This window comes from Lissotriton vulgaris, chromosome 6 (assembly GCF_964263255.1).
Source record: "Lissotriton vulgaris chromosome 6, aLisVul1.2, whole genome shotgun sequence".
NCBI lineage: Eukaryota > Metazoa > Chordata > Amphibia > Caudata > Salamandridae > Lissotriton > Lissotriton vulgaris.
In genome coordinates, this window is record NC_141694.1 from 910,340,995 (window position 1) to 910,358,318 (window position 17,324).

Consider the following 17,324-nt stretch of genomic DNA (forward strand, 5'->3'; position numbering starts at 1 on the left):
ATGGAGTTGATGCGCATTACCAGCTGTAGGAAGGTGGATACCTGACTATGGTTACCCCAGATTTTTTGCCTTGGGTTTAGCTGGTTTTCGACTTAGTTGGCCTGGTGCCCTGCTATTCAGGGCCACAGGCCATCTGCTCACCCCTTAAAATGGACTCCATGCACCCTAGGTGCATAACCAAATTGGTACTGGACACCTTGTCAGCCCCTATATAGTGCACTATAGGTGCCAAGGGCATAGGTGCATCCAAGGCCTACCAGGGGCTGCAGCGTAACTTTTGCCACCCCAGGCTGGTTCTTAAATTGACACAACTGGCTGATCACTCAGGTGGGGCAAGTTGGTGTAATCACCCCTTGCTTAGATATAGTATACCTATATCTAAACCTATATCTGGACACATATAAACCTATAAGTCACTCCTATGGCAGGCCTTATCAATCCTGGAGGCAGAGTGTGTGGTTTTACGTGGGATGGTGCTCTAGCATGAGCTGAGCCTGTCTGCAGCTGTCGGGAACAACTCCCTTAGCTGTAACGGGATAATGCCATATCATATACTATTAAGTGCATTATAATCCTCTGGGTTATGTGCTAACTTTGGTTTGGCTTTATCAAAACAGGTCGTGTAAGGTGTCTTACGATTTGGAATACTATCCCCTCGACAGTCCAGTCGACGGGGATAGCATTCCACCCTTCTAGAGGGAGAAGACATGTTACTTTACTAAAACGCGGTTAATCCTAACCAGAGCCTCAGCATCACAAAATGGATGCTGCTGCCACCGACACAAGTCTGACCTCCTGCTGCTGACTGAAACTTGGCAGAGGAGGCCTGGACAAAGGGTTTCCTGTCACGGGGAGGTGCTACACCACCCCAGACAGGAGATAGTGTATTGGGGCAGGGAGGGCTGAAAGAAACTAGACAGTGCCTGGGGCGCACAAGGCTTCCCCTTGCATAATCCGGTCAAACCAGTTCTGGGGCACACCAGCCCCAGTCCCAGCGCGACCCTGGACAAAGAGAAAGGGGTGTAACCACCTCCTTCCTGGGTCTCACCCATAGGAGGGACTTAGCAGTTAATCCAGCCCCCTAGATTGGTATAAGAATGGAAGCAGTGCCAAAGCACTCAGATTATCCTGACTGAAACTTATGAAACGAAACTCTGGACCCTTCGACATCCTACTCGACGTAGAAGACTGAAGAATCTCCCTTGTGGTCAAGGAGTGACCACCCTGTGCAAACAGGCACCATCCAGCACCTCGACGTTTGCTTTGTTACAGTTCCCGCCGGAACTCGAGTGACAGAGTTCGACAAGACCCAGCGTGCCTGCCTTCTAACAGCCCAACCCACAGTCCCTGCAGAGCTGAGACCCGTGGAGGCGACCTGAAGCGTGGGGCCCGCCATCTTGGAAAGACCACGAGGCGCTGACCGTGCAGCTCCCGAGGCACCCTCGAAGCTGTGCATTGGGGTTTGAGAAGCCCCAGCCCTGAGCCTCCCTTGCACCGAAGCTCATCCCTCTACACTCACCGAGTGCTGCGTGGGGCCCTTCTGCATCTTTTGGCTCAACACGTGGTCCGGTCGCTTGCCCGTTGGCTTGTGGCCCCAGTACCGACGAACCTTCGAATTTGACTTGTGAGTCTGGTTGCTCCAGACTTGCCCTCGCTCCCCTGAAAAGGAGCACCCGCTCTTACCCTCCTGGTCCGAGTAAGAAGCGATCTTCGAATCCTGCGTGGGTTGCGCTTGCCAAGGTTTGTTTGCTCCGATCCGGAAGCCGACACCGCCGATAGCGAGAGCCTGCGTGGGACAGCTCGTGATCCACTCCTGGACATCCTCGGTGCACCAGAGTCCACGTGGCAGCGGAGACAAGCTTCACAACATCGACCTGATTGCGCCAGACATTGCCTGGTTCCTTCCTGGTTCCACCCTGGTCACTGCTGAGTGACCCAGACTCTGTCCCCTCTGCTTTCAGATCATCTATATCTTCGATCCACCCTTGGATCACACCGGACACTTCTCTTCACGACGCCTGCAGCATCTTCATCTTCAGGCACCATCAACCTGCGTGACGAAACCCGACACTACTTTGCACCCGTGCACCCGCTTCCTGTGAGTGAGGTAACTCAGAAACGCCGATGCTCCCGCACTGGTACACACCTCTAGTGTATATGTCTAAAGTTTCGTCCTTCTAGGTTAGTCGGAAGTCTCCTTTAACAGTAACTTTGTAACTTTTACGCACCATTGACATTGCACTGGTGCATGCGTGTGCTTTAAGCGCTGCACCGGAATCCCGCGGGCTTTACCCGACTTCAGTATTGCTAGTCCCGACTGCTCCCAGCGATTCCCCCAGGCCCTAGGCCTGCCCACTGTTCGATTAGTGATACTTATACCACTATTTTAGTATATGGTTTGAGTGGCCCCCGGGCCTCATCCATAAATGTGCAACTTTTATATGTTTAACTGTGCTTTTGTTTAAACGCTTGTGCTTCTAGACTCAGAGTATAGAGGATTATTCTAGTAATAATTACATATATTTTTATAATATATAACTTGTGTAGTGTCCTTTCATTTGATATTACAGGATTGTGATTGGTAAAACAGCTCGCTTAACACGACCTCTTGAGTTAAGCCTTTAAGGCTGCTTGGTCTATGCTACCCTTAGGATAGCTTGTCTATAAGGTTGACTTACAACCAGACACCATAAGGGATTGTTTGGACTGATACAAGGTGCCCCCAGAATTGGAGACATCATATATCAGGCCAACTTCTCACACCAGCCATAGAAGTCATTCGAATTTGTGACTCAAAAGCCTTCTTCAAAGAAAAACAAGATGTACAGGTCCAAGCCCAAACACAGATGACAGTAGTATGCAGAGCATGTGTATCTGCTGCTACCCATGCCACGATCATTGTATTCTGAGTCAAAGCTGACAACAGGAAAACATAGTCTGCCTGCTCATCAGAAAATGACATGGCAAACACTGAAGTTTTGTCAAGTATCAACAAATTTGCATACTGAAAACGCATTGCAGCAGGTTCTTGTTTAACCATCTTTTCCCTTAACTGAAGAATCATTTAGTGGTGCTTTTCTGTGTAGTTTCGAGATAAAGATTTGATGTAGACATAGGATGGGACGACTGTGGGACTGCTGAAATTGCAACTCAAATATCCCAACATTAGGAGGTGTAGGAGAAATAAATGTAAACTTGTACAAGCAAAGATCAGGGGAAATTACTTAATTTGTTATGAAAGGAATAATTAAAAATGTTTATACCAGTAAACGTACTTGCATCATCCCGTTCTATCCTGGTTCCATCACTGGTAGAAACACAAGTAAAGTGAAGAGGTTCTACTTCCAGAAGTCCTGTGAGAGAAGTAAAACTGCCCTCAGCAGCTGCACAAGGGCTAACCTTCCCATTACCTGCAACAAAAGGACATTTAATTACAATGTTACTTTCAGTTACACATTCCAATCAACAAACAAGTTACTTAACTTCAGTAACCATCATTCTGAAATTGTGGAATCATCACCTCTTCTAGATCACAAACCTTTGAAATAGCTCCTCCGTGCCAACATATGGCACCACACCACCACAACTCAAGTCTCCGCTCCTAAAACTGCACTTGTCATTATACTACAAAGTTGCTCAAGACACCCAAGCAGTGCTCGAGCATTAGATTCTAGCCCTATTTTTCAGACCTGCTAATGAAAGGCAAGACTAACGAGATTGACGGAAGCAGTGCATCAAACCTCACTTGGTACCTTACTACAAATAGTCACATGAACACTTCTCAGATTATATAGGAGGGCCTGATCTGTGAACAATCCTCACGCAATCGGAGTATCCATCAAAAAGATAGTTAGCCAAGTTTGGTCACTTGTTGTTCTCATAGATAGGTCTGCCTGCAGATTCCTCATCTCTTGAATTAATGGCCCAGCAGTGCCTCCCAGGTAGGGGTCTGAGGAGATCGTCAAACCAATAAATCCTGCAGCGCAGATTCGTGCTAAATAGCAATCACCATGGATCTCAGGAATACTACCTGGTGAAGGTGTGGACCAAAGCCCATGTTCCATCAAGGCAGATATCCAGGACAGAGACACTAAAGAACAGTGCTAAAGAAGTCGTCTTCATCCTGGTGAACAATTTACTTAACTTCGGTAACGCATTAGCTGATAGAGACTCCATCCAACAGCAGATTTCTTACCTTTGAATTTTCCAGGGGTCATTCAGCTCTAAGTGGCGTCATCAGCAGCGTCAGTTATAACATTGCGGTTCCTATATAGATGCCACTCAGGTGCTCAGGCGTCAGTACTTTATGATTTTTCAGGGCAGAGCTACAAAGTAAGTGACTTAGTTGTGTGCAAAACTACGACCCTGAACAGGGGAGCAACCCTAGCTCTACAACATTAGTAAGCACAGCAGGGAGGCATAGGTGGGGCTGTAAGAAATCTGCAGCTAGATATAGTCTCTACCAGCTAATGCGTTACCAAAGGTAAGTAACTTGTTCATCTGATAGACACTTCTAGCTGCAGATTCCTTACTTTTTAATTAGATACTCAAGCCATACCATCCCGGCGGCGAGTTGCGGACCAATACCTTAAACTAGGAAGTCTCTGTGGAATTGATTGTCTAGACAGTAATGTTTGGCACACGTGAGCAATGATGCCCATGTAGCTGCCTGAAAGATGTCTAGGACTGGAACACCCTGAGCCAAGGCCGTAGTTGCAGCCTTTGCCCTAGTGAAATGGGCCCTTAATCCCTCAGGGGCTGCTTCTCTGCCAGGGCATAGCACATCTTAATGCAGAAAACGACACAGCGAGAGATGGTCCATTTCTACACTGTCCTTCCCTTCTACGCTCCGACCTATACCACGAAGAGTTCCAGGTGGATGACCAACTCTTTTGTGCTGTCAAGGTGGGACGACAATGTTCTTTTTGGGTCCAGTCGATAGAGACGCTCCTCTTCCTTTGAAGGGATGCAGGGGATCGAAGAAGGTGGGCAATGTGATGGATTGACCCAGATGGAACGGAGTCACAACTTTTGGCAAAAGAAAGCCTGGGTGCGAGGCACCACTTTGTCTGGAAAAGACATCAGATACGGAGGCGCCCAAGTTAATTCCTGTAACCCACTTACCCTATGGGCAGATGTAATTGCCACTAAGTAGTCTGTATTGATGGTCTACAGCCGGAGGAGACAATAGTGTAAAGGCTCAAAGGTAGCACACATCAGGTAGGTAAGGACCAAATTAAGGTCCCACTGTGGCGTAACAAAGGGCATGGGTGGAAACAAGTGAGCCAGCCCTTTTAGAAATCTATTGACAATAGGAGACTTAAAGAGAGAGGTCTGGTCTGGCACCGCAAAACAAGCAGACAGAGCAGAAAGGTAACCCTTGATTGTTCCCAAAGCATAGCCCAGTTGGGCAAAGGTCGGAATGAACAGAAGAACAGTAGAAAGAGAAGCAGAAAGAGGGTCAATAGACCTTTCAGAACAGTATAATACAAACTTCTGCCAACAGCAGGCGTACACTGTCTTAGTGGAGGGACCCGTTGCTGCCAAAATAACATTGCATACTTCAGGAGGAAGGTCAAATGGTATCAACAGCCACTACTCAATCTCCAAGCATGGAGGCGAAGAGGTTCAGGTGGAGGACCCTCACCTGCTGCTGCGACAAAAGATTCCCCCGAAGAGGTAGCCTGATTGAAGGATCGGTTCGGAGCCACAAGTATGACCTGGGTCCGGTTGTTCCTGATCCTTTTCAGAACCCTGGGCAGGAGTGGTATGGGAGGGAAGGTACAAGCAGGCCTGAGCTCCATTAGCGACTACAGGCATTGCCAAGCGATAGCCGCCTTGGAAACGTCCGTGCATAGTCTTACCCATACACTAATGGAGAAGTGGTTTCTCAAATTTGTGACAATCACTGGTATCCAGGACTTGTATTTGAGTAAATTTATGCCACAGGCCAGTACCCCACTGTGAAAAGTGTCCCAGTTCCAGACTCCAGTACAGATCACCATCTGCCACTTTTGTTGGCAGATTAATATCTTGGCTACAGTCTGATTTCAAAGGGCCTAATCAGGGTCCTGATGTTTACAAAGAATTGCTCTAATTACTTTAAAAAATAAAAAAAATGCCCTGCCCAAGCCATTAAAGCTAGCTGAGTTGTGAAAGTTCGTAGCTCCTAAAAACAGGGTTGTGGTTCTGAAACGTTTAGGAAGCACTGGTGCAAGGCATTCCATAAAATTAAGGCTGATAGGGATGTTGAACAGGGAAACGTTGTTTTCAGTTCTGCATATATATAGCATTGGCAACTAGATGTAGCTGTATGGGGGTGTAGGCTAGCCCTGATTTTTGGAGGGTAGAATACAATGTCTTGGAAGGCTGGTTTAAGGGACTCTATGCAATTTCAGACAGAATAGTAGGCAAATGTTTTTCAGCCAACAGCATAGCAGGCCCCCATAGTGGGTTTGCAGGCTTACTTGAAGATGTACATACTTGCTAGAGGTAGTTTAAGGGAACCAAATTATGTGACCTCTGCAGTCAGATTGCAAGGTTGAGTTGACTGGGGTCTGGATGTCTGACTCTGACTTAGTTCTGTGTGAAAAGTTGTGGTTTGTTTGGGAGCTTTACGTGGGGAGTGATTGACATTTCTAAGAGGGTTGAAAACCATGGGAGCCACCAGGATGAGAGTGAGGGATGTTTGCCCAAGCTTAATCACTACCTACGGAAGAAGTAGGAGAGGAGAAAAACCACAGGCAAAATCCCCGACTACTTCATCCATAGGTAATCACCCATAGCATAAACCCATACGTTTAGAAACCTAGGGGAGACATTTTGGTATTTGTGTTTTCACAAGTGGAGAAGGGGTCTATTTATTAAACCCGACGAACGCTGAAAGTACATGAGTAGGATTTGTGGGTTGAGTTCCTACCCATGGACTTGTTGCAGCGTCCTACCAAGCAGGGGTTCTAAATTGTAGTCCAGCCCTGGGAAGTACTCTGCTAGGAGGTGTATCCCAGTGTGAATCACCCAGTATTGAAAGTTGACGGAGCATGTGTGTTGCTTGAGGTAATACATAGCGACCACATAAAAGAGGTAGTAGCTGCTGAAATGCAAACACTTTTTGATCAATTGGGTACTCCTTGGTAGGGACTGCATTTAGGATTGACCCTAGAAAGGGCTGGACCTGAAGAGACTGGAGATGGGATTTAGCAGCATGGGCTGTAAATCCCAATCTGTGGAGCAGGGAAACAGCAGCCTCAGTGTGGTCCAGGCATTCCTGCCTGCTAGCAATCTTGATCATCCAATCATCTAGGTAAGGGAACACATGCGTAACCCTTCTGAGGTGGGAAGTTACAACTGCTAGACACTTGGTGAAGACCAAATGGTAGTGTTGGTCACTTATCGTGAAGCGGTGGTAGCACCTGTGAATGGTTACACAAAAGTAGACGTCATTCAGATCCAGTCTGGTCATGAAGTTGTCTTGCTGCAGCAAGGGGATGACATCCTGCACAGTGTTCACATGGAAATGTTCTGAGAGCATGCATTTGTGGAGAGGCTTGAGGGAGCCATTCTCATTGGGAATGAGGAAGTAAAGGGAGTAGATGCCTCGGCCCAATGTTTCAGGGGCATTGGCTCTTTGTTTCTTTTGAGGAGGAGCGCCTCAATCTTCTCTTGTAACAGATAAAGAGGTTCGGGACTAAGGGTGTGTGGGCGAGTTGGTATGTTTGGTGGAGTTCTAAGCAATAACCGTCCTCAATAATAGATAGAACCTAGCAGTCTGTGGTGATGGTCTTCCAGAAAAGAAGAAAATCCTAAAGACTCCCCAAGGTGGGTGCTGTGTGATCATGGAGGATGTGGGGTCAAGTCAGTGTTCGGAGGCAGAGGCTCCCTTACCAGGTGGGCCTTTGCCTGTGCATTTGTTGGAGTTGTTACCCCAGAAGATGCCTTGTATGTGCCCCCTACTCGCTTGTTGATGGGTAAGCCTGCTGCTGCCTTTGGTACAAGTGAAACTTGGGTAGCTGTTCTTGGATCAACATTTGTATTGTGGCTTCAGAAAGGAAACCCTAGAGGCAGAGGTCTGAAGGGGGCCCATAGCCTTGGGCTTGTCATGTCCTTCTTGATTTTCACAAGCAGATTATCACCTGTGGACTGAAGAAGTATTACCGTCAAATTGCAGGTTGATAAAATGTTGTTGAACTTCCCATTTCAAGCCAGATATGCGGTGCCAGGTGTTCCACCGGAGTATAGAGAAGGTGTTTACTCCTCTGGCTGTGGTAACAGTTGCGTCATGGGCACAACATTTGGTGGAGTTAAAGATGGTTTTGCCTTTGGAAATCCTCTCTTCCTCCCATAGGGCGCACGCTAAAGTACAGAAGATCTTGATACAAAAGACGATCCTTTGAAGTCACTCTGGGGGCCCTGGGTTCAAGATGCAGGTCCAGTCCTTCACTCAGGCAGCAGGGCAACAGAGTAGCAGTTGTTCTTACAGAGCAGCACAGCAGTCCTTTGTAGTCTTCCACAGGTCCAGAGGTAAGAGTTGGGTCAGAGGGTCTAATATTTATCAACCATCAAGGGGGAATGAAGCCAGAATAATACCTCTCCTGATCTAGGAATTCTTTTATATTTTTTAAAGAACTCACCCACTAGGATACTCTAGTGGCATGCTTCCCTATTAAATCCTCACTCAGAGCACCTAGTGTGTCTGGTTGGGCTCAACCTCCTGGGGGAGGGGGTTCTTTTAATAAGATTTTCAGTGAGATATGAGGGAAGTTTAAAATTACCTCAAGTCTCCAGGTATAACTTGTAAATTATATGTATGGTTACTTGGGTAAGGTTAAAAACAGGAGGGATTTCAAATAGGCATAAATTACTGGTCCCCTACGTTACCTACATAACAGGTCTACATGTTTCAACCACTTGAGCCCAGGCTGGGTCTGGTGGCTTTCGTCAAAACCTTAATAGAGATCCCTGGGAAAAGTGTAGGAAAACTATCACACAGGTTATACCTTATGCCCTCGCAATTTGCGATGTACATGTTTTGTTATGGTATGAGTTCAATTTGCCAAGTACTTGCAAGTCCAAAAGAAGCATTCCACAACAGAATAAAGGAAAGGGTAATGATTATTGCTTCTAAGTGCATTGATCTAGAAACCGAATGCCATCTCACCCCTCGTGTGCACTGCAGGAATTACATCTTCATGGTGTGAATTACAAAGCAGCAGAGAAATGTTTTAGCATGCATAAAAACAAATGTCTCAGTGTGAGCTGTCAGAGCTATGTATGCTATCTATCTTGCTTGGAAGGAATGAATATCATGTACATTCTAACATAGAAACATTGGTTCGGAAGTGTGAAGAAAGCACCTCATAGGGTGTATTGGAGGACAGACTCAGTAGGTATACAATGCACCAAAGGTCGTCGGGGTTCGAGGTATGACCGAGCCCCACACCTCCCAGCACTCACCACCTTGGGGACTCCCTGCTTCCCACTACTACTACAGGCATAATCCACTCCTTTGAGCTGTGAGTCCTGACTCCGCCGTGAGTTGCTGTGGGATGTCCCTGGTGACAAGGAGTCACCTTGATCAAATCCACGAGCTTCAGGCACAGCCTCCGCTGTCACTCGCTGCAGGTGGCCCTGCGTCTAGGAGTTAGAGGATCGATTAGGGAGGCTGGAGGTCCGGCTGCTCGCTGCCTTCTTGTTACTTCGTCACATCAACTAGACCTGGCTCCGACATAGGTTGGGTTTTGAGAATTGAGGCTGCACTGATCACCGGGATAGGGAGGAGGAGAAGGAGGAGGAGGATCAAAACGGAGGGATACTTTCCCTTTCGTTGGTCCCAATCAACAAATGAACGGAGGCAGCGCTCCAATTGAAAAGATTATCTTTAGGACGGGGGATAAGAGCTACCAATGGGAGAACTCCCTCAGACATGGAAGGTTGTGCCACGTTCTCTAATGGATCAGGAGTAGTAGGATCGATTACATATTTATAAGCTTAGAGCTCTGGCCTAGATTAGTGGATATGGTGGTACTCCATAGACCGGAGAGCGACCACGATCCTTTACTACTGAACCTAATTAGGACTGGATTGGACCCCCCAATTGCTGATATCACTTCTACGATTGGAGAAGTTACCATGTCCCAAGACCGCCGCCGGTTAAAATGGGGAGTGGTTATTGATGATGAAGAACTCCTTAAGAAGATTAAGTCATCCACAGTAGAGACTGAAGCACGGATGGGCTTGTTAGCGATAAATGGCAATGGTCCCTTGGATCTTATGAAGGCCCATGAGGAACACTATGCAAAATTAAAGCTATTACTTACTAAAGTTAGGAAGCCGCACAAGCACCTTTATAAAAATTTGGCCAAGTGGTACAATGAGGAATGTGCAGTCGCTTTCCGGCACCTTTCAAATGTAATCAGGCTGGGAGTCCCCTGGGAGGTGAAATTAGCAAGGGCTAATTATAAGAAAGTCCAAATTAAGGCGAAAATGGATTTCGATGAGGATAGATGGGCCAGCCTGGCTATTGCCAGTAACGGGAAGAACTGGACCAAATTTTGGCAACTGGTTAAATGGGGCAATAGTTCGACAGGATCAATACCAGTTAACAACGTTCCTCTCGAACTCTAGGTCCATCATTTCCAAGGGCAATTTGCTTGCCCTTAAAGTACATGTATTAAGTATCCTGAGGTTAAGACCGAGGCAGTTTTACTATTCAGTAAAGGAGAGAAGATAGAGTGCAAGATGGGGTCCCTGCAAGGAGGGCACCTGGCCCAGATTGCATTCCTGCCGACCTACACAAAATGGATTTGAAGACTTGGATAGAAGATATTTATTTCATTATAAACGCTATAGCTAGTGGTGCCTCAATACCTGAAACTTGGCGATGGGCCGAAATTATCCCCATATATAAAAAGGGAGACCGCGTCAGTCCCAGCAACTATAGGCCGATAAGCATAATAGACACCTTACAAAAGATAGCTTCAAGACTTGTGCTAGGTAGAGTTAATGAATGGATTATAGACCAGGATGTTCTATCTACCTATCAAGCGGGCTTTCCACCCCACGTCAGCACCATTGACCAAGTCTTTAGATTCACGATGATTTATTGGTCCACAGTGATTTTAGCAGGGGGAACACTTTATGCAGCATTTGTTGACTTAAAATCAGCATTTGATTTAGTACCCCGTCACAAGCTGTGGGATTCTTTAAAAGCCGCTGGGATTCCTAAAGAAATTCTAGGCTTCATTATTAAACTACATGAGTCAAATTATGCCCAAGTAAGGTAGGGGCAGCAGGGTGAATTAACCGATTCCTTCCCAGTTAACAAGGGTGTGCGGCAAGGGTGTGTCCTTGCCCCCTCCCTATTTTCCCTATTTATAAATAAGGTCATCACATATTGCACAAGTTACTACTTGTGTAATGATATATCTGTAAGAGACATTAGTTAGTGATAGATTCCTTACCTTAGAATATCCCCAGGCGTCAGACTGGATCCGGAAATTTTTGCGTAGCAGTCCCCTTGCGCGTCTGTAGGCGTCGTCTGCGGCTCCAGGTCCGTCGTTGGCGCCGTGATGATGTCGTCGGAGTACTTAGACGACGCCTCCGCGTGCTGACGCCAGTTCTTAGACACAGCTTTTCTGCGCCAGAAACACAGAGCCATGCTAAAAACCAACACTGGTGCCAATGAAACTGGGGCCCTGAAAGATGATGACCTTAACCCTAGATATCGGTTCGCAGAAACGGGGAGGATGGGTGAGTCGGTAAGGAATCTATCACCAACTAATGTCTCTTACAGATATATCATTACACAAGTAGTAACGTGTGCATCTGAAAGAGACACGTTAGTGATAGATTCCTTACCTTAGAATAGATACCCCAGCAATACCAACCCCGGTGGTGGGTCTGCGAACCAATAATCACGCCAGAAAGTCCTGGAGGACGGAACGGCCAAAGAAGCCATCCCTCCGGACTTGGCTGTCCAGGCAATAGTGTCTTGCAAACGTGTGCAGCGAGGCCCACGTAGCTGCCTGGCAAATGCCCTGCAAGGGCACTCCTCGGCCCAAGGCAGTTGTAGTCGCCGTGGCCCGAGTGGAATGGGCCCTCAGCCCAACAGGGGGTTCCTTCTTAGCCAAGGAGTAACACGCCTGGATACACAAGATGATCCACCGCGAGATGGTCCGCTTGTGCACCGCCTTCCTCTTATTAGCGCCCACGTAACCAACAAAGAGTTGGTCATCCACCCGGAACGGACGTGTGCGATCCAGATAGTAAGAGAGCGCACGTTTTGGGTCCAGACGGTGGAGCCTCTCTTCCTCTTTTGAGGGATGCGGAGGCGGAAAGAAGGTGGACAAGGTAATGGACTGCCCGATGTGGAAGGCCGTGACAACCTTGGGCAGGAAAGAGGGTCTTGTCCGCAACACAACCTTGTCCGGATGGACAGAAAGGAAAGGAGGTTTAGAGGATAGAGCCTGGAGCTCACTCACTCTCCTGGCAGAGGTGATGGCAACCAGGAAAGCAGTCTTCAGAGTAAGAAGGCGGATAGGACAGTTGTGAAGTGGCTCAAAGTGAGCGCACATCAGAAAAGTTAGAACCAGGTTCAAGTCCCACTGGGGCATCACGAAAGGAACAGGTGGAAATGTGTGCGTGTGATGCCTTTCAGAAATCGATTTACAATAGGGGACTTGAACAAAGATGGCTGATCAGGCAGCCTGAGGAAGGCTGAAAGGGCAGAAAGGTAGCCCTTGATAGTGCCCAGAGCAGAGCCCTGCTGAGCAAGAGAAAGAAGAGGAGAACCTCAGAAAGAGGGGCAGAGAGAGGATCCACAGCCTTTGCTGTGCACCATGCCACAAATCTGTTCCACCTGCAGGCGTATACCGTCTTTGTGGAGGGACGCCTGGCTGCCAAAATGATGTTACATACTTCAGGAGGCAAGTCAAATGGCCTCAACTGTCGCCGCTCATTCTCCAAGCATGGAGGTGGAGACTGGACAGGGTCGGGTGGAGGACCGTCCACTGCTGCTGCGACAGAAGGTCCTCCTGAAGAGGCAGACGAACCGGGGGATCGACTGACATACTGAGTAGCTCGGGATACCAGTACCTTCGTGCCCAGTCCGGAGCCACAAGGATGACTTGTGCCCGGTCGCGCTTGATCTTCTTCAGCACTCTGGGCAGAAGTGGTATAGGCGGAAAGCCGTACAACAGACCGCAACTCCACTCACGACGAAAAGCGTCTCCTAGCGAGTGCCGCCTTGGAAATTCCAACGCGCAGAATTGATGACATTGCGCGTTCTCTTCGGTGGCGAATAGATCTAACCAAGGCTCTCCCCACTGCAGAAAGAGACCTTGCGCCACGTCCGAGTTCAGACGCCATTCGTGATCCATCATGTACCGGCGGCTGAGTTCGTCCGCCCTGGCGTTCAGAGAACCTGCCAGGTGTTGAACCACCAGGGTCACGCCCTGATGTTCCAGCCATTGCCAAAGGCGCAGAGCCTCTTGGCAAAGGGTCCACAACCCCACCCTGCCCTGTTTGTTGCAGTACCACATGGCGGTGGTGTGAACACCTGCACTACGCTCCCCCGGACAGAGCGGAGGAATGCCTTCAGTGCTAGACGAATTGCCTGCAGCTCCAAAAGGTTGATATGGAGCCGGGACTCCGCCGGAGACCAGAGGCCTCTGATCTCCGCCTCTCCCATGTGGCCTCCCCAGCCCTGGAGGGACGCGTCCGTCACAACTACGTGCTCCGGTTGGGGAAGGGAGAGGGATCTGCCGCTGACCTAATCGCAGTCCGTGAGCCACCACTGCAGCTGTCTCGCAGTGCCCTCCGAGATCAGGACATGGTCGGACAGGTTGCCCTGATGCTGGGCCCACTGAAACTTCAGGTCCCACTGCAGAGCCCGCATCCGCCAACGGGCGTCATGCACCAGAAGGATGCAGGAAGACATCAGCCCCAGAAGCCGCACCGTCAACCTGACCGAAACTCGGGATAATGGCTGAAAGATTGGAATCAGAGCCTGTATATCCCGAACCCGCTGTTCGGGTGGGTAAACGCGAAACTGCGCCGAGTCGAGAACCGCTCCAATGAAAAGCACCTTCTGAGCGGGACACAGGTGTGACTTTGGCACATTGATGGAGAACCCCAGCTGGTGCAAGAGGTCTGCCGTCGTCTGGAGGTGGCTGACGACTGTCTGGGGCGAGCCCGCCTTCAACAACCAGTCGTCGAGGTAGGGGAAGACTGAAACCCCTAATCTGCGCGGATGAGCTGCGACCACCGCCATCACCTTCGTGAACACCCGTGGGGCGCTGGTAAGGCCGAAGGGGAGCACGGTAAACTGAAAGTGCTCGTGGCCTACCGTGAACCGCAGGTAGCGCCGGTGGGCCGGCAGGACGGGGATGTGAAAATAAGCGTCCTGCAAGTCCAACGCTACCATCCAGTCTCCTGGGTCCAGGGCAGCTAACACCTGAGCCAGAGTCAGCATTTTGAAATTCTCCTTCCGGAGGAAGCCGTTGACGTTCCGTAGGTCCAAGATAGGGCGTAGGCCCCCTTTGCCCTTCTTGGATACCAGAAAGTAGTGGGAGTAGCAACCACACCCTACTTCCGGCCCAGGAACGCGCTTGATGGGCCCCTTGGCCAAGAGGGCCGAAACTTCCTCCTGTAGAAGCCGCAAATGATCCCCCGATATGCGGTGGTGTTATGGAGGCATGGCTAGAGGGGTCGTCTCGAAGGGGAGGGAGTAGCCCCTTTGGACGATTTGCAGCACCCACCTGTCTGATGTGACGGTGCGCCAGTGGGAGTGGTGATGGCGAACCCTGCCCCCCACTGGAGAAGAGCTGGCCGCCCTAAGTATTACTTCTTAACAATGGCGGCACAGGAGAACACACTAAAGGCAGTTTTGAAAGGTATTTTCAGTGAGCCAGGGAATCCCTGGTCGGCCACCTTCGAAGCAGCTAAAGACCAGCTTAACCTCGCTACGGATTCATGGAACCCTGAACACGTCAAATATTCTGCCATCAAAAACGCAATTAAAAAACAAGTGCGTGCGAGGTCACGGGAACTGGATCTGGAGGCGTTTGGAAGAAAAGGCTTGCATGAGACTTTGTGTCTCCCGCACATACTGCACACCGCTAAACCTCATCTCACGCAGGCCGTGGGCCGCACCGCCCTTCATAAGATCTTGGCGTACAGACTTCACCCATTGCCCCTAAATGAACTATTTCCAGGTGGTCAGGCATGCTTAGGAGTCCGGGAATGCAGGCTTTGCATGTATAAACGTGAGTCTTTGTCCCACCTCCTCTTCTGCTGCCCTACCCTGCGTCTGGCCCGTAGTCTTTATCTTAGGCCATTACTAAGACAATCTGGGTCTCGCACTGCAAAGGAGGGTCTTAGCTATCTTTATACTTTGTCCACGGTAAAGCATATGGTGGCTTTTGGAAAATGTATCTTCCAAGCACGGGCAATGCTGATGATTTCTATTAGTCGGGTTATAGAGTCTCCTGTGGACACATGAACCCTTTCACTCGGAATTCCCGGGTCCTATGGAGCAACTAGATAAGGTGTATTTTGATTTTAACTTTTGTAATGCTGTGATTTTGTATTTTGGTTTTATGTAATGGTTTTCAGTAACCAAACAATAAATATTCATTCATTCATTCACTGGCGTCACATGGGCTTGAAAGCACGGACTAGGAAGGTTTTGAGGTGGATGCTGCAGGGGTAGGTGTGGACTGGCCTCGCCGTGGACCCCGACCACCGCCACGGCGGTTTCCACGTCCGCCACCGAGCTGGATGTTAGCCTGCGGCGCGTGGCTGGCAGCACGTATGGGGGCGCCCCTTCCTTGGCCACCAAAGGAGCGAAAGGCTCCCATTTGCTGGCGCGGGCAGAGAGGCCCAAGGACTTAGCCATAGCCCTGGAGTCCTTAAAGCGCTCAAGCGCATGGTCTGCCTTGTCGCCAAAGAGGCGACGGCCGTCGAACGGCATGTCCATAAGTGTGTTTTGAACATCGGCCGAGAAATTGGCAGACCTCAACCAGGCGTGACGACGAATCGCCACCGTCGTTGACATCGCTCTGCCCAGAGAGTCGGTAGTGTCCAGCCCACCACAGGGCTTGCCCGAGTCTAACCCGTACCTCCAACGGGCAGTGTGGCAGCACGCCCGCGACCGTGACCCACAGAGAGTGGGTGTAGCAGCCTAAGAGGCACGCGGTATTAACGGACCACAATCCCAAACTTAGGGAGGAGAATATCTTTTTTCCGTAATTCTCGTACCTCTTAGATTCCCGGTCGGGGGGAGCCGACGGGAATGAGGTCTGGGAATTGGAGGCCTGGATAACCAGGCTCTCATGGGTGGGATGGGTAGACAGAAAGCAAGGGTCACCCGGAGCCGGGCGGTGGCGTCTGGCCACGTTCCTATCCACAGGCTGTCCTGTGGCGGGCCTGGACCAAGTGCCAAAAAGAACGTCTGACAAGGCCTCATTAAACGGCAGCAGAGGCTCGGCCGAGCTGGACTGCGGTTTGAGGACCTCAGTGAGGAGGTTAGTCCTCACGGCCGCGACGGGGAGCTCAAGGCCCAGGGCCTTGGCCGCCCTCATCAGCACCACGCTATAGGCAGCTCCCTCCTCCGTAGCCACGCTAGGAGGGGAGACAAAGCCAGTGTCGGGCGAAGTGTCCAGCCCACTGGCCTCCCCAAGCTCTCCTGTCCAGTCCACAGAAGACTGACACTCCCGTGCCAGAGGGTCCTCAGACCCCTCCCAATCCTCCTCATCACCCACAGCCTGGTACTCAGGCTCAAAAGATGGGGCCGGGTCATTGAAAAAAAATCTCCTAGAGGCGTCGAATGCGGCGCCAAGAGGCGCCGCTCCGACGCCAGACCCGAATCGAGGACAGGACCAGGAATGACGTCAACCTGGGACGGCGCCGGGGGCAACACCCGAGGGGCCGGCGTCAGCGAGGTCGTTAAGTCGACCGGCGACGACCCGGATCCGGAACTGGACCCAGTGGGGCCCTGCGGCGTTGGGACCGAAGTCGCCGAGGCCAAAGCCCCGGACGGTGCCGAAGCACCCGGCCCGCGTGGGGACCCAGTCGGAACCGATTGGCCCGAAGGCGCTGAGGAACCCGACGGAAGAGCGAGCGACCTCATGGCCATGAGGAAGTCCGCAATCTCCCCCGGCGTGTGGCGGTGTCGCCCGAACCCCCGGCCGCATCGCGAGAGCGTCAGGGGGAGTCAGAAGAGCGATGGTGCCTCTTCGACTTCTTGTGCCTCTTACCTGAGGACTTCAAGCCCGAAGACCGATGACGACTCCGGAACTGTCGGGGCTCCGGCCCCGCGCCAGGTC

At 50.2% G+C, this 17,324-nt stretch overlaps 1 protein-coding gene across 6 annotated transcripts in view; it reads right to left on the reverse strand.

Moving 5' to 3' along the window:
* Positions 1–17,324, reverse strand: part of BIRC6 (baculoviral IAP repeat containing 6) — a 2,386,688-nt gene that overhangs the window by 1,792,699 nt on the left and 576,665 nt on the right. For 3 of the 6 annotated variants that reach the window (XM_086926902.1, XM_086926900.1, XM_086926898.1), the window contains exon 23: positions 3,276–3,410. In XM_086926902.1, the coding sequence (XP_086783028.1) occupies positions 3,276–3,410 (135 nt within the window). Of the gene's footprint in view, positions 1–3,263; positions 3,411–17,324 lie in introns of all 6 variants that reach the window. The other 3 variants (XM_086926901.1, XM_086926899.1, XM_086926897.1) reach the window with 1 other exon arrangement.